General features: G+C 42.7%; 1 protein-coding gene across 1 annotated transcript in view; it reads left to right on the top strand.

Annotated features, from left to right (window-relative positions):
* Positions 1-25,534, top strand: part of LAMB4 (laminin subunit beta 4) — a 40,820-nt gene extending 15,286 nt beyond the window's left edge. Inside the window, exons 15-34 of the mRNA XM_054275931.1 lie at positions 8-193; positions 1,371-1,492; positions 2,170-2,290; positions 3,215-3,392; positions 4,742-4,885; positions 5,597-5,828; positions 7,781-7,938; positions 9,461-9,685; positions 10,776-10,996; positions 12,174-12,270; positions 12,607-12,982; positions 13,324-13,484; positions 16,607-16,812; positions 17,722-17,925; positions 19,554-19,698; positions 21,515-21,719; positions 22,317-22,455; positions 22,691-22,867; positions 23,866-24,019; positions 25,395-25,534. Of these exons, the coding sequence (XP_054131906.1) occupies positions 8-193; positions 1,371-1,492; positions 2,170-2,290; positions 3,215-3,392; positions 4,742-4,885; positions 5,597-5,828; positions 7,781-7,938; positions 9,461-9,685; positions 10,776-10,996; positions 12,174-12,270; positions 12,607-12,982; positions 13,324-13,484; positions 16,607-16,812; positions 17,722-17,925; positions 19,554-19,698; positions 21,515-21,719; positions 22,317-22,455; positions 22,691-22,867; positions 23,866-24,019; positions 25,395-25,534 (3,591 nt within the window). The remainder of the gene's footprint in view (positions 1-7; positions 194-1,370; positions 1,493-2,169; positions 2,291-3,214; positions 3,393-4,741; positions 4,886-5,596; positions 5,829-7,780; positions 7,939-9,460; positions 9,686-10,775; positions 10,997-12,173; positions 12,271-12,606; positions 12,983-13,323; positions 13,485-16,606; positions 16,813-17,721; positions 17,926-19,553; positions 19,699-21,514; positions 21,720-22,316; positions 22,456-22,690; positions 22,868-23,865; positions 24,020-25,394) is intronic.
* The last annotated feature ends 890 nt before the right edge of the window (positions 25,535-26,424 follow it).

The raw sequence follows: 26,424 nt of genomic DNA, 5'->3' as shown, positions 1-26,424 counted from the left end.
TCTGCAGGGTGCGATGCAGTTGGGACAGGACCTGGATCTGGCCGTGGTGTTCCGGCCGCCCAGTGCTGGCCGGGCTGTCACCTGGACAGGACACGGCTTCGCCCGCGTCCCCAGCGGAGCTGGGCTCAGATTTGCCATCAGCAACGTTCCCTTTGCCATGGACTTTGATATCACTGTTCGCTATGAGCCCGAGGTACTTGTCATGTCTTGTGCGTCTTGTGGTGTTGTGATAGGTGCAATATTATGAATGCTAGGATGAGCAACTTGTCCTATTCTTTATATCAAAAATTAAAATTGCTTGGTTTTTCACCCAGTAACAAATTGCCTTACCAATCAACTAATATGTTCTCCAGTGACCCCCTTAACCCTTTCTGCTCAAATATGAAAAATCAACACTAGAAGTGTTTTCTAAGCATGGACCAAAATTTCATCTTCTGAGTATTTCTCTTTTGGCAGCTTTACTTGGACTAGGCTATTACTCAAAAATCAAACACATGGAAAATGCAGATCCTTTTAGACAAGCATCCTGTATTCCTAGCTGGGTTTTTTGGGCAGTAAAGTGTGTACAGGCAGGAGTCATCTTCATAGATATTTAGCCAGGCGTTTTGTAGGCATCCTGCTTCCCAGTTGTTCCATCTGGACTCTGAGATGTGTGAAAATTGTAGGAAAATAGCAAAAATTACTATTTTTTGCTTGGAGAAGATTTCTTAATGATGATGGCATGTCTAGGGAAATCTGTTAATCTGAATCTGGTTAAACTCAGGTCCTTACCCATGTCTTCAAAAACACACGCAAGCGTTTTATTGGTACCAGCTTTTGTATACTCCTTACTCTTTTGCAATTCTCTGGGACAGTCCCACACCTCAAGATTTTCCTGTTGTCTATTGTGTTCTGTTCTCTGACTAGTACTCTGAGGCAAAACAATCTCCCAGTGTTTTAAAACACTGGAACAATTTTTTCAGTGGGCTAGCTTTTTCTGTCTAAGGATTGAAGAGTCGGGTTTTAAATAGATTTGATACAAAGTCTTTTATGTTTACTATTTCTTATTAGATGTGTGAGAAGGCAGCTAATGAAGGGTATCTCCAGAAAAACACTGTGCTAAGAAAAGAAACAACTCCAATGACTCTAACAGAGCTGTTTCCATTTGAACCAGCTGAGGTCCCATTTCCGTCTCTGCTTTTCATTATCTATTGCAAATACAATGAATTTTTCACAATAACATTGTTTTTCAGTGCTGTAAAGAATAAAGAGAAAGTCTGTCTTGTCACTGCAGTGTGCAGTGATTCAGATGGCTTTCATTAACACTTGAAAAGAGAAAGCAGGTTTTTCAGATACAAAATATAGCCAGAATTTTTGTCTTTTGTTTATAGATCTTGGAAGACTGGCTTGCAAGCATTGCCATCCAGCCTGCTGGTATCTTGTCAGATCGACACTGCAAAAACAAGGTCCTCTCACAGGAGCCACATGAGTTGCCTCTCCCAGCTTCAAAGAGGTCTGACTGTTGCTGTCTTTTTGCCTGTAGATCTTCTGTGTACAAATCATTTACTGAAGCACTGCAGAGCAACACATGTGTGGGATAGTGGGAATATCAGAAACACATGTGGGGTCTTTTCTGTTGCTGGCACGCCACAATACTACACAGGGTCCAAGGAAGAGTCTGATGCCAACGGGCAAACATTTGCCAAAGCCAGGAAAGCAGCCTGAGATCCAGTTAGGGTTGGTTGCTCTGGTGAAGATCAGAATGGAAAGAAAATATTGACTTAAACTCACTGTCCTAGTCTACTTTCAAAACCAGCTTTTCAGCTTGGACCTGTGTAAAGAATAGAGAGAAGCTAAGAGGATGTGACCAATGTCTTGATCAAAGAGGGACAGGAAAGGATGAATATGAACAGTGAGTTGCAAACCCCCTTGCTAGAAGCAGTAAACCCTGCCATTTTCAGTTTAATCTCCTCCGTTTAAATTGCACTTAGAGAATCATCTGGCAGAAGTCCTGCAGCTTTCCCAAAGCCTGCAAGCATGGGGCTGAGTGTGCTCCTCACAGCAGCAGGGCTTGCTCCAGGCTGCAGGCATCAGTTTGCAGGCACAGAGGGAAGGGAGAGCTCACAACATTCAGTAAACTTGCCTTGTCCTGACTCCTGGCTATAACTGTGCTTCATTTCTGCTAAACAGGATTGCAATTCTGCAAACCCCAGTCTGCCTGGAGCCGGGAACAGAATATTTTGTGGATGTGTATTTTTCCCAGCCCTCTGCCTCTGACAAAAAGGCAAAATCATTCATCTTGATTGACTCAGTGAGTAGTTCTGTCACAAGTCCCTTGAGGCTGTATTTCTACACAGTGCTATTGTTTTTACAGACGTATTAGAAGTATTTTTAAATAAGGTATAGTGTGTTTTAATAGAAATTCAGCTTCTGTTTTTCTCCATTATGCAAACAGTGCATATTTTTGCATGGAAAGGCAGAATTGTATCTGGTTAAATTTTCATGGAGCAATACAAGTCATACTTGTTGCATACATTGCATGTTTCTCTATCTGTTGCTCATTGATTATGAATACAGTCCATATGTATGTGCTGATAAGATGCTGTGGGCTATGGACATAAATTTGTACAGCTCCTCATCACTTAGGTTTGTTTAAATATCTCTAATTTGTTTGAGTCATGGATATTTTTAAGGATTATATTGGAAAAGTAAAATTAGTCTTTTACTTCCTGGGAACCAGTTCCAGATATTTTGCAAGTTTCCATCAAGTCAGGAACTGGGTGTTAGTTTTGGGTCCTTCTCTTGAAAAATATTTTTAGGTCTATTTCTCTTATTTTTCCTGTAGAACTGACCTGGCAAGGGCTGGCTATACTTGGACATAGAACCTTCAGCTGATTTTTCCCTATCACAGTAATACAAGTAAAAATTTTGGCCAGACGCTGCTTTTGGAGTCACTAACACAGCATAGCAAGACCAACTCTGAGCATATATCAGCGGTCTTATTATAATTTTATTTTTTTTAAACACAGTCTCTCTTATTTGAAGAACTCAGGGAATGTTTAGACCTTGAGAATAAATGTGAATTTAGATGACAGAATGGCACAACTGCAGATTTGGAAACCCAATGCTCCAGGCCTCTGTCGTTCCAATGAAAAGCACATTAGGAGAATGTGGGAAATTCTGGTTTTCAATATATCTAAGCAAAAATATTTTCTTTTCTCTCTTAATGACAAAGCTTGGACTTATTCCCAGAATTGGATCTGTGGAGAACTTCTGCAGTGAAAAGGATTTAGATGAGTACCAGAAGTATCACTGCATTGAGATTGCATCTGAAGTTGGGCCCCACGTCCTGCCCGAGGCGTGCGCGCGGCTCATAGCGAGCCTGTCCGCCCGAATCCACAACGGCGCCGTCGGTGAGGACCAGCCTGCACAGGCAGCTCTTTTGGGCAGTTGCTGGCTTTCCCTTGGGTTTGTAGGGTATGTTGACTGTAGAGCTCTCAGCCTGCAGTGATGTAGAAGTGAAGCTGGCCAGCATGTGATATCCATGGATGTGCAGGGTATATCCCACTGAACCCTGCATGGGCTGCAAACACCTCTTGGTGGCATGAATCTCAGAGTTCATCACTCCTGATGGGTTTCATGAGCAGCATGAGAGGGACCATGGCAGTCTTTTTGTGTCTTCTGAAAAGCATTTGAATCAGATGCCTTTACGATATGGCCAAGGCAGTAACTTTCCTTCTTTTCTCACTACTGTTAAATGACAGAGAAGTTTCTAAGCCCTCTCTCTAGATGCTGTAGGCTAGCTGAATGCCTTGGTAAGATTCCAGACATGATGGTACATAAGTTGGTGTACTGGAACGGATTCACTAAGTAAACCTTGATGATATTCCAGCAAGAAGCAGCGGCAGGCGGGGTTTGAAAATCCTAGGCAGCTTCCTGGACCCACCATTAGCTGGGCTCAGTAGCTCAGGGAAATTCCCAAGTATTTGGCCCAGAGAAATGGAACTTCTCTGCACTTCCAGTAACAGGAGGGGCCATTCAGGACAACTTTGGTGGCCAGCTTCTTTCAGGGAGCCTAGCAGCAATGCCTCCAAAGTGATAGCATCTGCTTGGATTGGACAATTTTTAGCATTGATGCCTCACTTAATACCAGGCAATGAGGTCACAGCTGCGCAACCAGTGAACCCCTGATTTAGGCTTGGGCTGTGATAACTTCCTGTGGCCTGATTCCTAAAGTGATGAGATTCTCCCAATGAAATTTGGCACTTTGGTTTTCTAGTGCTTTCCAGAGCATCCTGGGCAAACATCTGTGGGTTAGTGGAGCATCTTGACCCAACAAGTTAGTCCAAGGTGTCCAGGAGGAAACAAACAGTACACAGATGCAGACTAAATACAGCCTGCAGGTTATGTCCAGTGCTTCAGCTAGATGCAGATTTATAGCAAATCTTTCTAGACTTCACAATGTCTCTATTTGGATTACACTTTGCTACTCCCTTTCTGTCCAACCCCAAATGTGTGCTGAAGGCAGTGCCTTGAATGTGGCAACTGCAGCACCAAGACTTGTGCTGGTGCCTGATATACCATCACCATTCATGCTACACCATCAAATGATCTAAACTATGGCATCATCAGTTTAGTGAACCCCTGAGAAGAATAATCAAACTCTTTCCTACCTATTTTAAATTGTGAAACCTGCAAGCTGATGAGAGCAGTAAAACTCCTTGACAACCGAACCTGTTTTGATTTTCTTTCCCCTTGCCAGCATGCAAGTGCAACCCCCAAGGGTCGCTGAATGCCAGCTGTAGCAAGCTGGGGGGCCAGTGTCAGTGCAAAGCCAACGTCGTGGGACGCTGCTGTGACACCTGCTCTGCAGGCAGCTACGGCTTCGGCTTCCATGGCTGCTACGGTGAGTGCCCTGCAGCCAGCACCGCTGCCAGGACCACCAGCACACCCCAGTGTCTCAGGGCTTTGAATCCCAGATCATATGTCAAGCAATATTAAAAATGTTCCCTCTAATAACAAATTTTCCATCCCTGCTGCCTTTGAGCAGCAATGAGATGGGTTGGCAGTGAGAGGAACAGCAGGTTTGTCTTTACAAACAAGCTGTGGGTCCGCTGGTAGATAAAACTAGCACTGGGAGATAAAAGAAACAATGGGAAGGATTCTACTGATTGATGAATGCAAAAAGATATTTGCTTTTACAAATAAACTTTAGGTTTGCTGATAAACGAAATTAGACATTGAGAGATGAAAGAAACAATGGGGAAGAAAAACTCCTAAATTCCATAAGAATTAAAAATTAAAAGGGAGGGTTATACATTAGAGGGAAATCTTTGGGATCAGGCGTATCATGGAGTCTGTACCTCTCAAGTACCTCAGCCAATGGGGAAAGAGAGAAGGGAAATGCGGCCGGGAAATTAGGATAAAATGGGAGGCTGCATCTTCTAAAAATTTGAGAGATCTCAGGGGAATGCCCCATGGCCTCTCTCTTTATTCGAATAAAGCCAGAAAGGACTCCTCCGTCTCCCTTTTGGACATAAACTTCTACTGTTTGTAAATTGATTTTCTTCACAGCAGGAACGCTTTAAGGGCACAGCTTTGCTTTGGTGTTTTCCAGCGTGCGAGTGCCACCCGCAAGGCTCGCTGAGCGCGCTGTGTGACCAGGTGTCGGGGCAGTGCTCCTGCCGCCGGGGCGTGGATGGCCAGCGCTGCAGCCGCTGCCTGCCCGGACACTTCGGCTTTCCCCACTGCCGCCCCTGCCCCTGCAATGGCCACGCGGAGCTGTGCGACCCTCGCACCGGAGAGTGCCTCGACTGCCGCGGCTTCACCGCCGGGAGCCACTGCGAGAGGTCAGTCCGTGGGCGCTGCTGCAAGGCTCCAACACACACCGCTGGTCTGCACAGTGCCTGTCTAGCTGGGGGCCTACAAATGCATCTATGACCTTAACAGGTCACTGAGCCGTTACCCCAGGTTTGCAGAGCACTTAACCGGTCATTGACCTGTAAACATGAAATTGCTGACGGTCAGGTTCCTATTTCATTACTATTACCTATTGCATGTGGGAATGTGCATGCAATGCGTGTGGTTGGACTGCAGGCAGGGCATGCACCCAGCATTGCAGTAGGCTACCTGCAAGAAAGCATTTGAGACATAAACTGACTCCTGCCAGGTTCCAAATTGCCAGCTTTCGAATTTAAAATTCAGCACGAGGCTAGCCAAGAGGCTGAATATTCTGCTGAATACTCATTTTAATACCTGCAATTACCTTCAAGGAGTTTAAGTAAATGTGCCCTCTTTGCTAGTCAGTTCCATGTCACCACAAAATTACTTTTCCCACATGTTCCAGCTCCATTCAGAGCACTGCTCCTCTTTTTTTGTTTTGTACACTGGCAGCAGTATCACAGTTCAACATGGACATCGAAATTAGGTTTGTTTAGTTTGGTTTGGCTGGACCATGCCTTGTCATTAAATTTTAAGAGGTTTTCCTCATGAAACCTGTTGAGCTTTTCCTGCAGTGGTTTTATACAATACAGTGTTTGGCTGTTCTACTTGTAGATGGCAAACAGATTAAAAATGGGAGACTGAAACACTTTTTGCCCTGTGGCTTTGCAGGATCTCCAGACTCCAGGGAGAGTCTCAGGAAGGATAATCAGATAGCCAAGTATTTTAGCCTTGCCTGTATACATATGGAGAGCTGTGTTCCCATTTGGCATAGTAGAACAGATCAAAGACTGAGGTTGCTCCAGAAGCCTCTGTGTTGTTTTTGCTGCAGCTGCAGCACTGAGGGGAGTTGGGATGCAGAGACAGAGGTGGTGGGCAGGGTGGCTGAGCTCCCAGGGAGCCCCAAAAGCTCCCACTAGTTTGGTAACAGCACAGCCACCAGCACCTTGAAGGAGCTGTTATCCCAGGTTTGCAGAACATGTCAGACACAGCATGGCTCAATACGTATGTTGTATCTAAAATATGCAGTATTCTCTGAGTACTCTTGAGGAATCATTGCTTTTTTTGCCTGTGTCAGCACTTTTTACTGTCACGCCAACCACTCTGTGTGTGTGTCTGGATGGAAATAGATGAATATATGTGCTGATAGGTAAATATACAGAATGTTTATTTGGCAGCTTTTAGCTGCCTATGCAGAGCATGTTTGATATGCCATATCATAATCTGCAGAGGATCAGGAATGGGACATCATGCCATGATCAATGTGATCAAGTGAAGCCAATTTATTGCAAAAAGCAATCTATGTTTATACTGTGTTCTACTGTTCACTCCTCAAGCTAATACATGATTGGTTAAATCCTTCTGTGCACGTTTTAAGCTTTCAGTTAATTTTAGCTAGTTTTTCTTCACATGTCTTGCTGTGGTTTTCTTGTCTGCCTTTGCATCCTGAACTGTCTGCTTCTGAGACCTTCTTCTTCTTTTTTGTTCTTCAAGGGCATTGTGACCTTACTCAGTTTCTATGAAGAGTGTGCATATATATATATATATATATATATATATATCCATTGTCTTGCAAAAATCCCTCAACAATAATCATTCAGTTTAAAATTGTTCCAGAGTAGGTGAAAGTCTTCACAAACATTTCTTGAAAGGAAAACATATGTCTTTTTGCTTCAGATTTTGCAAATGCAGCTCTGATTTTCCATTTTAGAACCCCTTTGAAGCTTGAAATATCTCTACTAGTTGATGGAGATAGCATTACAGTGATCTGGAATACTAATAACAACATATACATGTAAATTGATTCACCGGCATGGAGCACTTGACAATTTGTCCTGCTTTGTGTTGACTGCTTTGGCAGGTGCATGGATGGCTATTATGGAAACCCTCTGGATGGAGAACCCTGCCACCCATGCATGTGCCCAGGGCCACCTACAAGCAATAGGTATTTTGCACATTCCTGTTACCAGGACTCCCAGTCTGCACAGATTGTCTGTAATTGTCTCGAGGGATATTCAGGTATGAAGCAAAATAAAGACTGGTTTTGATACTACTTAAATTAATGTAAGAGAAAAAAAATTATCATCCCCCACCTCTCAAGTGTTCAGAAATGACAATGAGGTAATGCTAATAAAACTGCTAAGAAGAGTTAGCACTTGAGTTTACTGAAATTATGTGGCTAAGTTCTGACTAGGAAGAATGGGAATTGTGCAGTTAGTGTTTTCAGAACGGATTCACCTATGTGGATACAGTGAAGTAATTTATTGTTCTGATGTCACTCTGGAAATCTCCTCCTTTCCAGGAGCATTACACTAATCTGGTGGGGAGAGGGGGGGAGAACTGCAGTTGCTTGTTACCTCTGCAAAAGAAGTATTGCAAGCCCAAATGGGAATGATTAGGGCATCAAAAAGAGATGATAAGATTTCCTAATCAGAAAAAGTTTTTCTCCATATAGAGGAAACTCTTTGACATTATCCCTTAAAGTGACTGCTTCATGGTTCAAATAGTCATTTTAGAAATGGGGTTTCTGCTCTCAGCTGTATGAAATGCAGATGTTTTTGCAGCAAACTGATTGCTCATTTCCTAAGATCATATTGACTTAGGCTTAGAATTCCTGAAGGGAAAGCTGAAGATATTTCCCTTCCCTTGGGCATTAGAAAGATCTCCTCTGGTGGAAGCAAAGCTTAATGGGAATCACTGCTGAAAATTAAACCAATGCTATCATCTTTACTTAGGCAAGGTTTCTTTATAAGTCAAGATTGGTTTTGCTTGAGTAATTGCTGTAGGGTTAAAATTATTCATGTTGGTGTTCACCCAGGGGACTTCTGTCCTCACAAATCACTGCACTCTTCAGTTTTGGACTTTATTGCTCCTGCTCCTTTCCAGCAAGACTCTTGGTCCTCTTTGTAGCAGTGGTCTCACTTTCTCAGAGATTGAGAAAGACTCTGGGTCCTGAGGAGCACAGTGAAGGAGGAGAGTCCTTGGCTGAAGATGAGCCGGTGGATGTGGTTTCAGAAACACCAGTCTGCCCAGAATGGTTTCTGAGATGCAGAGGCTGCACCCAGATCAGGGCAGGCATTGAGACAAAATGCAGTACTAGTTGCAATGCCAGCAAGGACAGAGCATCAGAGCTCATCTGAACTCCTGGGTACCCCCCACCTTCCAATGCTGCTGTTGGAGTGAAGGGCCAAGGAAAATCCTGCAAATGTGGCTAACCCTGACTACTGCCATTGAATGGACTTTGATGGAAAAAGATGTTTGGAGGTGTTGTATGATGGGGCACCTAATTGCTCTTACTGAAAGGACTTCCTTGGTATAAACAATTTGGGATGGGAAGGGTGTCTTAGCATCAGATTTCAGTGGGGAAGAAATAATTTAAACTGTTCAGAGAATTAAAGGGCAATGATCTCAAACAGGTGGATATTTTCCATTGGAAATGTGCATTTGAACAGACAGTCTGAATCTTTTAATAATATGACTGGAAATCAAATGTTTCACTTGAATTCCATCAGCCAGCAATATTTTTACCTTCCTCTGACAGGCAATCAGTGTGACAAGTGTCCTAGTGGGTTCTACAAAAACCCCAGCAGCCCTGGGCTTGACTGTGCACCGTGTCCCTGCAATAACAACATTGATTTGACAGATCCAGAGGCCTGTAACAGGGTCACTGGGGAATGCACCAAGTGTTTACACAACACCCATGGAGAAAACTGCCAGTTCTGCAAACCAGGTTATTTTGGCTCAGCCCTCAATCAAAGCTGTCAAAGTAAGTAACAGCACTGCAACTGTGTTTTACTACCAAGAAAATGTTTTTAAAAAATAAGCTATAGGGAAAGGCTAGACCTTGGAGGGAGGACAAAACTAAAGAAGATAAATAGAGCAAAATATAAGAATCACAAATATATTTCTCTATCTACTAAATATAAATATATCAATGATACAAATAACTTAATATAGCATCTATTAAATTTTTTGTCATCCAAGTCTCACTAACTCTCATACTGAATATTACTCCTAGGAAATGCTATTTCTGAAATGAAAGCAGTACTCTCTGTTAGAAAAATAAATGTGCATTCAGATTATTCAGGAAGGAATCAAAAGTAAAGGAATCGTTGCTGGCTGTTTATCCATGATGCCAGCTAAGCTCAGTTAGAGCTCAGTTAACCAGATGATTCCTTGCTGAACTTCCTGCCTTACCAGTTGTTTTCATTAAGTGGCTAGAGTGAGAGCATTCAGGCAGTTGAATAGATTCCATGAGGACACACCAGTAACTCAGCACTTTGAACAGAAGAGTAGGAGTGTAAGGAAAAGCAAGGCAAAAGCTTCTTCCCAGTTTTTCTCTAAACTCATTTTCACAGATGTGCCTGACTGAGAATTTAAGTTTTATGGCGAAGTTAACTATAAGTATAGTCAAGAAACAATTTTTCTGGGAATCTCTAAAATACAGTCCAAGCCCATCCCTTGTTCATTCCTGGAAGATGTCTGTTAGAAATTGTTAAGCAAGAACTTTTGGCTCCTCACTAGGAGGGCTTCTTATCTTACTTGACTTACTGGGGATTCCCACGGTGGATAATGCCTACTGTAAATCAACTTATCCTTGCCCAACATATTTAACATTGCATTCTAATAAGAATCAAAATACACTGAGCCTTCATTTTCTGTGCCTGTATTAAAAGGGTTGAACATTCACAGTAAGTTTTCTCAAAGCCATATTTAAGTTATTACAGAAAGACAGGTAATGTGTAGGAGATTAAACATGTTCAAGGTCACTAAAACTAAAGCTTTATATCCAGCTCTGACTGTCCATCAGCTGTCTGTGTTTCTGTCTGCTGTAGTAATTGTCCCTCTTTTTCCAGGCTGCAGGTGCAATCTGGCAGGTGTTCAGCCTGCCATGTGCCCGGGGGGGGACGCAGCCTGCCTGTGTGACCCAGCCACAGGAGCTTGTCCCTGCCTGCCCAATGTGCTGGGTGCCACGTGTGACCAGTGTGCCTCTGGCTACTGGGGCCTGGCCAGTGGAAAAGGATGTCAGACCTGTGACTGTGACCCAAAAAACTCCCAAAGCAACCAGTGCAACCAGGCAAGGAAATTACTGTTTTCTAGAAACCGAAGTGCTGGTGTTTTGACATGGCAAAGTGGGGACCCTCTTATAAATGAAGATCGCTTTTTTGTCATATTCCCTAAAACCAAAAAATTCTTTGGAAGTTTGTAGTTGGTGCAATCACACTGTGAGTCATTAAATCAAAAGTGTTGTTCTGATAATGAGGCTTTGCAATTTCTCTTTGCATGTTTTTTTGTCAAGTGGTTCTTAGAAATACATTGCAAAATGATGTCACAGAAAAAAGCTGCCTCATAACTATGCATATAGGGAAGAAGGAAATCCAAGCTTGGACCCAAGAATCTGATGAGTATTTTTTAAGTGTTTATTTTCATAAAGTAGCAGCTGTGGCCATTACAATAATTAATCAAGCCTCATCTATTGTACTACTAAAGTACCTTTTCTCATCTAAAATTCCTGTGCACATTTCAAGGCTAGAATGTAGAAAAAATTAAACAGCATTTCAGAACAGAGAGGTGAAATTGTGGTCCCATGGAGTCAACAGCAATTCTGCCATTGACTTCACAGCACCAGGAGCTTATCCTCAAATCTTGCTGCGTACTTGCACTTTTTTTTTCAATATGCTCTCTGTTTGTTCCAGTTTATTCAGTAGATTTATTATTTTTTATAGCAAATTTAGTTCTTGATTTCAAAGAACTACTAGTGGTTATCAGAGTTGTAATTCCCTGGAGTCTAATTTAATAGCTGAATTTCAAAATATTTTTTCTAGGGCAACATGCATAATATATCCTCAAGGTTTTCAGTTACAATTGATGTATTGTGTAGTTTAAATTGAAATGTTAAGATAAGTCCTCAGATCTAGCCAAAATAAAAAATAATTATTTTGCAAAGGAAAAGAATCCTCTCAGATCATTGTCAGAGGATGAGTTCTCAAACAGCATCAGTAGATTGGATCATACAAAATCTCTAACATTAGTAAAGCAAAGCCAGTTCACAGAGTCCATTTTGTTTTCAGGATCTTCAGGAGAAAGGTAGAAAAGCTGGGCCAATACTGTGTAAACCATGTGAGCAACCACGCTTGCTCATATGGTTTACACTGTGAGCAAGCAGTGTTGCTGCAGCTCTTGTACAGCTGTGTTAATGTGTATCCAGCCCTATGGCTCTGCTGGAACTTATTCAACCCTATCTGTCTTTACAGCTTACAGGCCAGTGCCCATGTAAGCCAGGTTTCAGTGGAAGATACTGTAATGAATGTGAGGAAAACTACTTTGGCAATCCCCAGCTGCACTGTATTTGTAAGTATATTATTGTGTGGGACAACTGGATTAGGAACTGCCTCAACATAAATGTTTACTTTTATATTCACAGAGGAAACAGGGCATTCATGTAGAGAAACAGCCTTTCATATGTTTGTGTGTATGAGATGGACAAGTGTTTATATTATTTATCTATATTTTTATTTAAATGTTTAAAGATGGAAGTCAGAGATGAAGAAGAGCCACTACTGTGCAGTCCACCTTGCTCTAACTCAAACACTGCTTTGCTTTTATTATCTTGAAAAGTGTCTTTTTCATGCATTAATCCCACAGAAGAGGTACAACTGGATGTAACCTGCTGTTCCTTTCTTGCAGCATGTGAGTGTAACCTGGAGGGGACCCGCCAGCCCACGTGTGACAAAGCCACGGGCGCGTGTAACTGCCGGGCTGGTGTCACCGGCCGGCTCTGCGACCAGTGCGCCCGCGGCTTTGGGAAGGACTTTCCCTCCTGCCCTCAGTGCCATCTTTGTTTTGATCAGTGGGATGCTGAAATTGCTGCTCTTGCTCAGACTGTGCAGGGCTTAATGAGGTTTGCAGCAAAGCTGGAAGATAAAGGAGGACGAATGCCCAGCTGTGACATGCGCTTCAAAGCCTTCCAAGATGCCATTTCTGAAACTGAACGCATTCTGAGACATCCTGTCCTTTCACTTGAGGCCCTTTCAGGCATCAGGGATTTTCAGGGCTACCTTCAGTAAGGGCTAGGTTGCTCCTGGAAAAATCCCTTAGCTGAGAAACTGTCTTCCCCCAGACTCCACCAGCCATCCCACTTCTGATCAGCACACAGATGCTGGTCTACTGTTTTCAATAGATCTATGAACAAAATAATCCTTAATATATGCCTAACCCATAGAGACATATACTTAAATGCTGGAATTTTCCAGTTCATACTAAAGGTTTTCTAAATAAGTCATATAATTAAATGTTTTTGCTTATTTATAAATGTATCTCTTGCCCTCTAAAATATTGTGTAACTCAGTTCTAGTTTAAGAACAATCTGGTCTGACTTCTGCATAACTGTCTTATCCCCTTCAGACAAAAAGTTGCACAGATGGATCCCCTTCACAGTTCACCCTTTGACTTTCCTGACCTTAACAAGAGCATAGAAGATATAGTAGAAGAAGCCAACCTAGTGTTTGAACTTCTACAACAAAAAATACATCTGCATCAAAGTTTCCAGTACTTGAACTTCAAAGGTAAGTCAGCAATGAATTAAAATTGGTGGACATTTTCCCTGAAATTTTGGACTACTTTCGCATCATTAAACCATACAACATTTCAAAAGATCCCTTAGCTTCCTATGGTACCACAAAAATGTTGACATTAATAACATTTTATACTGACTTTCCAAATTCTCTTTTGTGTTAAAATGCTGTGATTTCTAGCATCCCAAATTTCAGATGCATGTGCCAGGGTCACATCAGTCAGGAGTCTCATAAATGCTTACATCAGGATATAAAAGAAACCCAGTTTCAGAGTACAGACTCACATGCAATGGAACAGCAAAGGATTCCCCCACCACATTTGACTCCTCTTGCTCATAGGAATACTAAAAGAATCTTGTACAGGAACAGTTTATTTAATTAAAGCATTGTGTCATAGTGCAGCCTCCTAGTGTTCTCATGGGAAAATACTTGACTTCATGTGGGACAGAAGTAGCTCTCCCTCATCAAAAAATGAGAAAGCAGAACTGAGCTCCTTGGCATTTTTGAAAGAATTACATCCTCTGTGAACTAAGTATAGTCTCCATCAGCTGCTAATAGCTGTAATGATGATGTCCCACACTGGTTTCTGGAGAAAAATGGGGCTATATCAGGCAGGGATCTTGGACAGATGCTACACCACCCACAGTGGCAGGAGATGGTCAGCAGAATTCTCTCCAAAGAGATGGATGCCAAGGTATGAACCCCCAGAAGATAGGGTGCTCACCACAGAAGACACAAGCAATGCACTCCCACTTACAGTTCCTCTGTTTCATTCAGGCAAGAAAAACTTGGCTCAGGTAAGTTGGGGTTTTGTTTTGGTTTGGATTTAAAAAATTTTTTGTTTTGTTTTTTGTTTGTTTGTTTTTTAAATAAAAACAAAGGAAAAAGAAAAAAGAAGGAAAAGTCAACAAAATGCAGAGTGGAGGGAATGAGAGAGAGGAAAAGAGGAATTAACAAAGGTTTAGGGCTCCTGTGTCTTGTTGTACTTGGCAGCCCCCTGGGGCAGCTCCTCTGCAAGCAGCCAGCAGAGCTCTCCCAGGCTCCACTTCTCAATTCAACTGAGCCTTGCACACACAGAAAGGCAGAAAGGCAAAGAAACAATAAATCCCAGGGAGGCCAGTGGACACAGAGCTGAAGCATCCATGGTGCTCTCTGGTCACATTCCAAACCCACTTAATCTTTTGGCCTCTGGAGACAGATAAACAGCCCTATAAAAAGCTCATGGGAGTGTGGGGAGGGGAAGACCTTGAATTTAAGATGAATTTCCTATCAAGGCCACAAATATTCATTGGTTCTGCTACCAAGCGTATAATAGCACAAAAATAACATTTCCCTCAAGATAAACAGCTTTTCTGATACCCAGGAGAGAGACTGGCTCCTCAGTCCATCTTCCTTTCAGACCAGCAGCACATCCTATATATGGCTCTGCTTTTTCCTCTCCTTTTTGCTGGGGCAGATTCACCATCTGAGGCACATCTGGCACTTGTGCCCTAGACACACACAGAGAATGAGCTCCTGCCTGTGTCTCTGTGCAGAGGATCAGGAGCAGGAGTCCTTCTCACAGGCACACATTCAGCTAGATCACCTGGAAATATCAGTATCTAATGATAAATTAAAACCACTGGCAAAACCAAGATGCAAGTGCCCTTAAAAGAATATTTGGAGTGTATGAGATCTCATGAAATTATGGGTTTCCAGCATTGGCCCCTGCCTTTGCAGCAGCTGAGGTGCAGTAACACAGTGAGAGAAGCTTCCTAGGCTGTAAATCAAGCCTGTGCTAAGACACTGCGTTTAATGTAAAGGAACTTGGAATCTCTACAGCTCCATCAAAAACCAAATGTAGAAAATGCATTTAGGCCATTTAATGGAGAGCTGAACCACTGTGAAATATTCCTGCAATGGAATTGTTGCGCAGAAAAAAATCTCTGGCTTAGATGAGGAGTTACAGCAATCTCTTGCCAGGTATTTTGTATTAAGAGCTAGCTTTAAACTGTACATTGTTTCCAAGAATTACAAGATAAATAAATAGCCCCGGTTCCACATGATAACTAAACATTGTTCAGCTTCAATCAAAGCACAGCCAAGGGCTTTAGAGCCTGAATCAAAGCATGCAGGACTTGAGTGTCTTGTCTTTGACTTCAACTCGTAACTGAGTCAGTTACCAGCACAAAGAGAGATGTTAATCAGAGACCTCTAATGCTTTTTCACTGCTGACACATCAATTCTGGCTCTGGACACATTTCTGCCTAGGAATGTGGGCACAAATTTGGGCTCTCCAGAGATCTGGGAAACCTCAACAGCAGCAGCAACAGCTTTAAATTATGTGTGTTGCAAAGGGCCTGAATCCTTTTCTCAGGCTATTAATCTGCAAAAAATGTAATATTCTCCAACCCTTTTGAGCCTACTTAAGGAAAAGCTTTCACTAACCAAAAAAGACTCTTGCTGGAAAGCATTTTTAGCCTGGCCTATTAGCTTATTACGTAAGTGGGGGTTTTTTAATTCATCAATCCTGAAACTGGATTTTCCAGAGACAAAAAAGCCCTCGTATATTCCCATTTGTAACATAAATTTTGGTCTCACTCTAGCAGACCACTTAACTCTTGGGTGCTATGCTGAGCAGAAAGGATGGTTATTTTTCTGACTCACAATCAGGCAGCTGATCATTTCATGACAATTGGCAGAAAGAGTTTTCCTGCCTAAAACATAATAAATGTCAGGAGCTTTTATCCAATCAACAATGGCAGCAATGCATGAGCTACTGATGAATGCAGAGCTGTAGCAGTTAGTGTCAATAATGGGATCTCCTTCATACTTCTAACTATTCTGTTGCCTTCTCAAACACCTTGGCATCCTGTGGATGACACAGGATCCACCGTTTTTTCATCTAGTTTAGCAGGTTTTATGAGCATTGATAACTATTTCCATTTGGCAACCGGATAAGTAAAGGATTAAAAGGCTTGGCTGAGGAAAAGTCAGTTCCTGCCCTTCCCTGCTTCCCAAATTAAACACCAGTGAATCAGCTGTCACTCAGCAATTGTCCAGGATTCAAGCAAATGCACAAACTGAATGCAACCAAATGCAGTTGGTACTAAACCCAATTTCTGTTGGTACAGAGGCCATCAGCAACATTAGGAAACACTCTGAAGTATCATTGCTGGCAGAGCAGAGGACCAGGGGGACAACCCCTGCTGTAAGACACTCAGAGTACACCAGGAACGACGCCCTCGCTATGTTGGACCATCAGGTCTTTAACGCAAGCAGTGTGCTGCAACAGCTCAGAATGATCAAAAGCCCTGGCATCCAAAACCTGAATGAAAAGGTAGGTGCTCTGGATTTTGAATGCAAGTTAAAAAATCCTTAAAAACCAAAAACCCTTTTTTTTAATGTTGTAGTAGGCTTTCTTTTAAAAGGGTGCTTACATGCATTTTTAAGTCTGGAAAATGGCACTTCCTTGCCACAGCCAATCACAGAACAACTGCACTTCTCAGGAGTAATTATTTCCAGCCTTCTGGAAGCCATTGTTCCCAGGACAAGGAACTGTTCAAGCACTCTCTAGTCTCAAGGGGTCATCAGAGTAATTTCAGAAAGATTAAGGCAAACCTCCTCCATGTTAAGTTAAGTAAAGTTAAACTAAGTTAAACTAACCAGAGTGACTTTGTCCTGGAATGGATGGAGAGTGCTCAATATCTTTCGTGTCACCTCTGGGAAAGGAGGGAGATTTCTGTTCTGCAGGGCAGCAGTAAATACCTGATAGTACCAATTCATGACAAATCTGGAAGAGATCATCCACCTAAGCCTATAGGTTCCATATCTGTGTCAAAATACATGGAGGACTAGACACAGCACCTTGTTCTGTCAGAGGTTACCTGGATCCTTTAGAAGAAGCCATTGACCCATGGGCTGGATACAGTTAGGGAATGGTTTCAGCCCTTTTGCTAAAGAAGAGTAAAGCAAGGGTCTCAGTACATCACTCAGTACATCAGCCTAACAAATGGCTCCTGCAAAGATGCTCAGAGCCATGGGCTGCCATTGCATCCTTCAAATCAGGGCAGATGGACCTGTACCTGGCAGTGATATCCATCTTTATAAAGACCAGATGCTGTGTCTTGGGAAATATCCTATCCTATCCTATAGTCAATGTTCACATGATGTCAAACATCTTCCTTCCCTCAGGAGTGTATCTCAGGCCCTCAGAGGAGTCCTGACATAAGCATCTTCCCTCTTGCAGATCTGTGGTGTTCCAGGAGACCAGCCATGTGCCACAGCAGCCTGTGGAGGAGCTTTGTGCCAGGACAGTCGTGGACTGAGGCATTGTGGTGGCCCAGACTGCACTGGAGCTCTTCCTCTCTCCTCTGAGGCCTTCAGGAAAGCTGAGGAGACTGCTGTGATGCTAAATAACTTGACTACTCAGCTACAGGAACCTGCGAATCAGGTGCTGTATATCAAACCTACATTTGTTCAGTGAAATGGATGGAGGGTGAGGTTTGGGAGGTCACAAATCTACAAAAACTCACCTGCTCTTTGGACAAAGAGTGGTGACATAGTGATGGACTCTATCCTAGCATCACAGACCTATCATGATTCAGTACCAGGTGTCAGCCCCACCAAGAGATTGGCTTTATCTAGATCTTCTTCCTCATAGCTGCTGATTTCAAAAGTCATGGTGCCATGGTTTCTATGGGAGTAGGTGGTTTCAGGCTAGAATTGTCTAAATTTTTACTGGGAAAGATTCAAATGGCACCATTTGTCAGTAGCCTGACATGCTTATTGCAATGGGATTACTGCTGTGCATGGTGTTAAGCTCTATTTATACAACTTCCTACTACTCTTATGCTTGCCAATAAATTCCTTTGGAAAATAATTTCAAGATGAAGCTTTTCTGCCCCCAGTAATGTTTAGGAGGGCATCAATTAGTCGACTATACTGCACAGTAGCAGTGAAAAATAATTCAAACAAAGTGAGGCCAATGCAACATATGCCAAGGAAAAAAACCAGACAAATCCCAAAGCAGCAGTAAGGAGTTTGTTCTTATTAACAGTCAGAGATGATGCCTGCTCCAGTTATAGGCAAAGCACATTTGCAGCAGAAATGACATTCTGTTGTGGCTTTGTCCTGTCCCTGCAGGATGCCTGGGCATCCATTTCCTCTCTTTAACATGCCCTCGACTGCATCCCGGCCAGCCGGGCTGGAAACGAGCACTGGGGCAGCGCCCTGGGGCCCCGCAGCCAAAGGCACCGCCGAGCCCCGAGCGCTGCCGGGACAGCGCCCGGGGGCACAAACCTCAGGCACCCCCGTGGTAATCTGAGCCAGCTACTCTGAGCCGTTTCAGAAATAAAAACATCGGTATTTTTCTCGTTGCATGGGGAAAGACCAAATCTCTTCCCTCTGCAGACCACAGAGGTACCTGGGCCATTCTGGAAGGCAAAGCCCCTTCCAAAGTAAAATACTGTTGGAATTTGATAATTAGTCTGAAGTTCTCGTTTAAATTACCAAGAATACTAATTTAGTGGTGAAACATAACTTTTAAGACAAGCCTTGAACTCTACCTTCCTTGTGTCCTCTTGTTAAAATTTATAGCAATTCAGAGGGTGGGGAGGGTTTACATTCTCCATTTCAGGGAGGCTCCTGCCTTCCTTAGCAGACTCCTGTCTTTCCAAACCAAGACACCTCTTTAGCTGTTTTTTTAACAGCAAGTCCAATGTGAAATGACAAAAGAAATCCCATTTTCTATAATCAGATCTTAATCTGGCCACTGACAAGCTACAGTACTGCAATAATACTGTCTGTATTTTTTTTTAGAGATAGGAGGGAGCTGTGGTTTAGCAGTGGTTGCAGAGAGGAAAAAATGCTTGATTTAGGCTTTTTCTGAGGCCAGATGAAGCCCAGGATGTAGCAGCTTCTGGAGTTCCCCAAAGAGGTCTCCTACTACTTTTCAAAGCCACATCAAGTGATTCCAGCTGAGGCTTGGATCAAAATTACCTTTGTGTCAGAGCCCAACTTGCAAAGCAGTGGCAGATAACCTCCAGAAAATGGCACTGCTGTTTCTAATAATATTTCCAGGTTAAAAGCATTAGAAAAATGGCAGAAGACAGCAAACTGAAAGGCTCACGATTTAATGGGCAATTGGAGACAGCTATCAATCAAATTGAAGCTGATGGAGAGATCACTAAGGAGTTCATCCAAAAAGTGAAACTCTTCTTGTTAGGTAAATATGCAATGTTCTTTTTGACTCATTTCTCATAAATATATTCCAATATAACACAGCATAATGGACAGCCAGAAGATGATCTAGCTGTGTATGCATGAAATTTTTCATCTGCATCCTGAACTGTGCAAACTACTTCAATCCCTTTTTTCTAGTGCTTCTTTCTCCCAGGTGGCAGTACTTTGTATCAATTTCACAATATATCTGTTACATTCTGATTATCATCTTTTATTACTGAGTTTAATTCCAACTAACTCTCTCTGTTCCTGGTTTATCTGGGTAAAGGACTACTAAAATAATTTCATACAAAATATAATGGCCAGGCATGTCCAGTGCACCCTCAAATTGTTATTCCACCCCCTTCTTCCAGGCCCATAAATAGAGGCTCTCGGTAGGGAGCGTGGGAATTAGGACACATCCCACTCCATCCTCTCCATAAAGCTGTAACTCAAGGAATCAAAGGATTCTGGTAGAACTTCACAGCTCTCATTAAAAAAAATTAACAAAACAACCGTATCTACCCTAAAAAATTTCCACTCTCAGGATTGCAGAAAAATGCTGTAGGAAACAGACCCTAATTTTTTTTATCAGATGCACATCAAAGGGTTCAAATGTGGCAGGATTTTCTTTAATCTCTTCAAGGCAGCTGATCTCATAAATTTCTATGGAATGCAGTCTTTTGGCATTCATACCTCTACATCCAAATGGGAGCAAGGGCAGAGGACAGAGGACATTTTTTGTTCAGAAAAATTTACATTATTTTATTGATTTAGAAGATTTACGTCAATTTGATTGCTTAAGAGTCTCAGATTTTTATTGATAGCCACTGAAAATTCCATCTTTCACTCTTCTTTTATGTTTCTTAGTAGACAGACAGCATTTATTAACAATTTTAAAATAATTTTTCAAATCCTTGTTTTGTTAATTTTAAGAACAGGAACAGCTGAGAAGCATACAGTTTAACATTAAAAATACATTAAATCTGCTGAACTTGACATTGATGTGAATGGTGATTCTGGATGAATAAATTTCTACAGAAAATAGCTCTCAGGAATTCACTACTGTTTGCATGCTAAATGTCTTCTATTTAATCCTTGCTGACTTACTCTGCAGATTAACACAACCATTTAACATATCTCAACTGCTTTATCATACAAGGTCTTGTCTATAAATGGATGTGAACAGAACACAAAACTGATGATGTGACTTCTCAAGACATTGACTACTCTGTGTGTGCCTCTGCCTCTCAGCAAAGAGCTAGGACAAGCTCATTTGTAATGGGAATTTTCAAAATATGGGTTTTTTCTATGGTAAATTCCCATCCTATGCAAGCCTGACCCAAGTTCCCTCTGCAGCTTAGCCTTTCTCATTAACCAGCAAAGGAGCCACTTTCTCAATATTGTGGCAACTCCAGGGAAGGGATTACACCCACTGGCCAGCTTGGAAATCTCCATTCACACCCCAGCCTCACCAGCACCTCTTTGATCTGCGGGCCAGGGGAGAAATGGGCTCTGACACATCTTGCTGTGCTGGGCACTGATTTAAAGCCTTCCATGGGTTCTGTCCTACATCAGAATTTTAATAACTCAGTTCAAAGTGGGTTCAAATCCTCATTTCAGCCAGTTCTGACAACACTAACAGCAGTATCTGGAAGCATAATATTAAATTACAAAATGTTGGAGATAATTCTCTTACCCCCTTGCTGTGCCTGTCAGCTTTACTCTCCCCCATAACTCAGAGGGCAGGCAGCCATAATGACCATTTGCTGGGAGGAAGGAGCTGCTTCAGGGTACTCTCAGCTCCATTTCTGTTGCAGATGAGAGTGCACCTCCAGAAGACATCGAGAAGGTGGCAAATTATGTTCTGCAAATAAACCTTCCCCTGACTCCACAAGAGCTCGCAGGCATGCTTGGCAAACTCCAAAGCATGATGAACCACTGTGAGAAGTACAAACTGAATAACAAGAGAAACATAAAAAGGGAGGATGCTCAGACACTGCTGGTGGAGGCACAAGAAGCTGAGTAAGTAGAGTATTCTCATTCTGCCAGCTGGGGTGGCACTGTGCACTGCAGGACTGCTCCATTCCCCTGGCAGTATCTCAGTAACACTGGAAGGAGAACTCAGATGGAGATTCCACCTTGCCTTTTCCACAGGGCCTCTCCAGCAGGAAGGAGCCATTGCCACTCGTGCTGCAGCAGCCACCATGCTGAAAGGAGCAGCTCCTGACAGCCCTTGGCTCCTCTGCCTGCTGTCAGAGAGGCCAAAGCAGCTCCTTAACTCCACCTTGGGCCTGGTGGAGCGTTACATCTGGCTCACTGGGGGGTTTGAATAAGGGTGAGAAAAACCCAACAAGAGAAAAAAACATGTTCAGCCATGAGTGTTCCCTCCTAGCTGTGCACCACCCAGCAGCATCCAACCTCACCCTGAGTACAGCAACTCAGGTGCTCCCCCACAAAGCCCTTTTCTGAGGTTTTGCTTTACCAATTTACCACAATTTTAGTGGTTGTTGTTGGACTTGAGGAAACATTCCTGTATGTCAGCATGGGTCCATTTGAAACATGTTCTTGCTTTGCTCACCACACCATGATACTACATGCACTTCCTTTTTTCCATTTTAGCAAAGCAGCTAAAGCTCTTCTGCCAGTGGATGAAATTAATAATAAACTAAAAAATGTTGTGAAGTCCCAAGGGCACTCCAAAAGCGCCATCATAAAGTCAAATGAAGAGATACAAAGCATCAGAACACAAATCTCTCAGGTATCTTGCTGCAAATATTTTTATTTATTTGCTAGATTTATTAGAAAGAGATATTTCATTCTGAAGTTTCATTAACATAAACTTAAATAAACAAAACCAGAATGTGGCACAGATATAATACCAGTTCCATACTGCTTAAGTGTCTCTTAATCCACTGACAGTCCCTCATTACCACACTCCACGAGCTGGATGGATGTTGCATAAGAAATCACAGCCTTCAATTGCTCTGTTTTAGGCTGAGAACCAAGTGAACAAGACAAACAATAAACTAAATGACTTGTCAGACAAACAGACTGAGATGGAAGATGAAAGTGCCACATGGCAGGCAAAAATGCTGATGAACAAGAACCAAGCTACAAAGGCAAGAGCAGAGGCAGAAGCAGCTCACAAGCAAGCCCAGAGAATGGATAATGTAAGCTCTTCTGTCACATATTTAGGGGAAAAAACCTCCCCCATGTTTAATAGTATTTTTGATTCAGAAGCATTGCCACGCTGTCATAAAAAGTTTTAACATTTTCCTTATGCCATGCAGTGTAAAATGCCATGGTTAAGAAGAATTTGTGTTTTATTTTAAGGTTTCTGGCATACACTTCTGTTTGCTTGAATGACAGAAAACATACACATTTCTCTGGCTACTTCATGACATTTTTTCTTGCACTGTGTATAAGACTTGTAGTCACCATGGGCACCAATAAACACAACAGAACAAATTACAAAACCAGATATTAAAATACATGAGTGATGGAAGCACCCTGACAATTCATCCTGTGCCGTTCTCCTTCAGAGAAAATTGCTGTGGGAGTAACTTGGAATTTTTGATTGGCTTGGTGCTTTCCAGTAGTTGAGTTTTTTTAAAATGCAGCTAAAAATTTGCTAAAATGGCAAGAACCAAGTACCCACACCACAAGCTTGGAACGTGGCCAACACTTCCAAGTTACAGGAACTGTAGGCAAAATCTAAGCTGCAGCCTCAATAGCAACCTAGACCAGCAGGGAACAGATTAGCCAGTAAATCTTACCGCAATTGAAAATGTAAAAACCCCAATGCTGCTACAGATAATTCATTAAATTTGAATTAAGCCTTATGGCAAAATGAAATTTACAGAAAAGCCCTATCAACAGAAGCAAAACCAGCATAAATTTAAATATCTTAAATAATATTTTCTTTAAATCCTTGCCCCTCCCCCTCCTTTAGATTACTCCACTGGCAGTTTGTTTTCATTGATTTCTATCATATTTTGCAAGGCATTTTTCAATGTCTACAAATTAAGGATCTATTTTTTAATATTTAAGAGAATGGGGAATCTAAACTTTGGTTCAAAGAGGGCGTTAAAAAAGTATTAAAATTTCCTTCTGTACACCAGATTAATTATGAGATGCTCTTAAACTAGGTAATGGCATTTTGTTACAGGAATTTACTGACGTTAAAAGAAAGTACACCATTCTTCAAGAAAAGCTAAAAACCCAAGGACCTCCAAAGGTAACACTAGAAAAAGTGAAGCAGTTGAAAGAAGAAGCAGAAAAACTGGCTGAAGAGACTGAAAAGAAGATAAAAAGAATAACAGGTGATGTTCTCATTTCCACAGTGAGTGGTAAATACTGTATAGTCATGAATTCAAGGCTAAAGTCCTTGCCCACAGACACTAACACACTAAGTTCACCCAAAATTAAGTTTAAAACATTTTACCTGGTGAAAATCCCTACCTGAAGCTACTAATTTTAAAAGCAGTTGAATTGATTTGGCTTATGTACTTTTTCTGACTTAAATATATTGCTATAAGCAAAGGTTATGAACTGTCCACACAGGGACTTGAAGAGATTTTCTTCATTTTAAAAACAGGACTAATGCAAAACCTGCATAAAACCTGGCTGCAGATTTATCTGGAGGCCCTGATTTATGCATTTGCTTTGGGCACTTGGACCTTCTATCCTTGCTCTATGCTCTGTCTTTCCCACAGGCAATGCTGGTGTGACAGAGCTGCAGGGCAGCTGTTTTCCATCAGCCCACACTTGCTCCCCTTCAGACCTTATCTCTGAGCAATGGCAGAGCAAACCAGCTACAACCACAGCTTGGGGAGACTGCAGCTGAGGTGCCCTGAATCTGGGGGGCCGTGACTGTCAGGCAGAGGGGCCACAGGCACTGCAGACAGAGCTGCTGTGGCTGTCCTGGCACACAGTGCTGCTCTCACAGGCTCAGGGGGTCACCAAAAAGGAGGAGCACATCTCATGTCCCTGCACACAGGGAACCTAATCCTCCTTGTAGTGGAGACCTGGGCATTCCCACTGGGAACCCTTAGGCCTAGGATCCTGCCAGGCTCAAATAAGAAAATACCATGTAACATCAGCAAAACTGTAGCAGAAACTCTATCCCAGGAGAAAACTCTTCAGGACAGGATCCAAATAAATATTTTGAGCACAGACCTTGAGGAAAAGAATTAAGATCATCCAAGTCACTCCAAATGCCTGAATGATAAGGACATTAGAAACAGGCAGTGAATCCTGTGGATTTAACTCCTTACCAATATGTTTACACTGCTGTAGCTTCACAGGAACCAGCAGAAAACAGTTACACAAGTGAGGGAGACCTAAGCCCATCACACCCAAATTGTCTAGGCTTTACATACATCAGTGGACACACTGTTCCTCTGAGTGTTTCCATTTAAACCAAATCCTTTAAGAGTTCCACATTCTGTCCATCCCATCCTAGCTGATGGACAAAAGCACATGCTGAGAAATTAATTTCTTCAAGGCTATCATGTTTCTCTTGCTATCCAGAAGCCAGACTTTTCCTTCCAGTTGCACTTATAACATTCCCCATTCAAAATGGGCTTATTGCCTCTAAAACTTATGGGAAAAGCAATGCTGCTATTTTCTGGATTTTGCTTACACAACGAATGTGAGCATCATTGCTCACATCATTGCATGTCTCTGCTTTTCCAGATTTGGAGAAGAAGCTTCAGGAACTGAATCAAACCAAACAAGATAAAGCAGAGCAACTGAGACAACTAGAGGAGCAAGTGATAGCCATTAAAAATGAAATCATGGAGCAGGAAAGCAAGTATGCAACATGCAAGAGTTAGGGTCTGAACAGACCATCAGGTAAAATGAAGCTGACATCACCATGATTACCACGTCCTAAGCATCCTGGCACAGGCCACTATCCTCTGGAAATACATCTGAAGTGGCCTAGTGAAGAATGTAATTTTACCTCTTTTTCTTTTTCTTCTTTTGTCCAGTTGAGTTTATATGGAAATAGGAAATACCTTGTAATAAACCATCTGATTTAGTAATCAGGTGTAGTCTTTGAGGGAGCTCTACAATATACTCCTGTGCACAGTCTAGGGCTTCCTGTGGTGGAGGAGGGGGCCTGAAAATGCAAAAGGAAGACTGCTCAGAGAGCTGCTGGTAGCTGTCCCAAAGACAGACTGAAGCACCCTTTGTCTTCTGCCAACCCCTACAAACCGTGGTTGTGCCACGACCCTGCACGGGATGCTGAGGCTCGGATGGGGCAATGCAGGCAAAACCCTGCGGCTCCTGCAGCGGGATGGAGATGAGTGAAACCCTGCGGCTCCTGCAGCGGGATGCAGGTGAATGAAACCCTGCAGCTCCTGCAGCGGGATGCAGGTGAGTGAAACCCCGCGGGCTCCCAGCCGCTCCTGCGGGCATCCAGCGGCATCCCCGGCACCGTCACCGCTCCAGCCCCATCTCCTCACCGAGGGAGGCAGAGCAGGGTTCCCCCCACAGCGCCTGGCGCCCTGAGGAAAGCGGCGGGCAGCAGCTCCGGGCAGCGCCGGGCCGTGGGGGACAGAGCCGATTCCCCGCTGCCCGCTGGATGGCAGTGCTCAGATGCTAAACGCAGAAATCAACTTTAAAATCTTTTCTCTGGCATCGGCGCTCCTGCAATGCACGTTTTTCTTATGCTTATAGGGGGTTTCACGCGTTTTTCATTAATGTAACCAGCAACTGTAGA

This window comes from Melozone crissalis, unplaced genomic scaffold (genome assembly GCF_028551555.1).
Source record: "Melozone crissalis strain CALT ecotype California unplaced genomic scaffold, PUWL_Pcris_2 ptg000004l_1, whole genome shotgun sequence".
Classification (NCBI taxonomy): Eukaryota; Metazoa; Chordata; class Aves; order Passeriformes; family Passerellidae; genus Melozone; species Melozone crissalis.
Note: the sequence above shows the minus strand (reverse complement) of the source record. Positions and strands in the feature narration are given on the sequence as shown.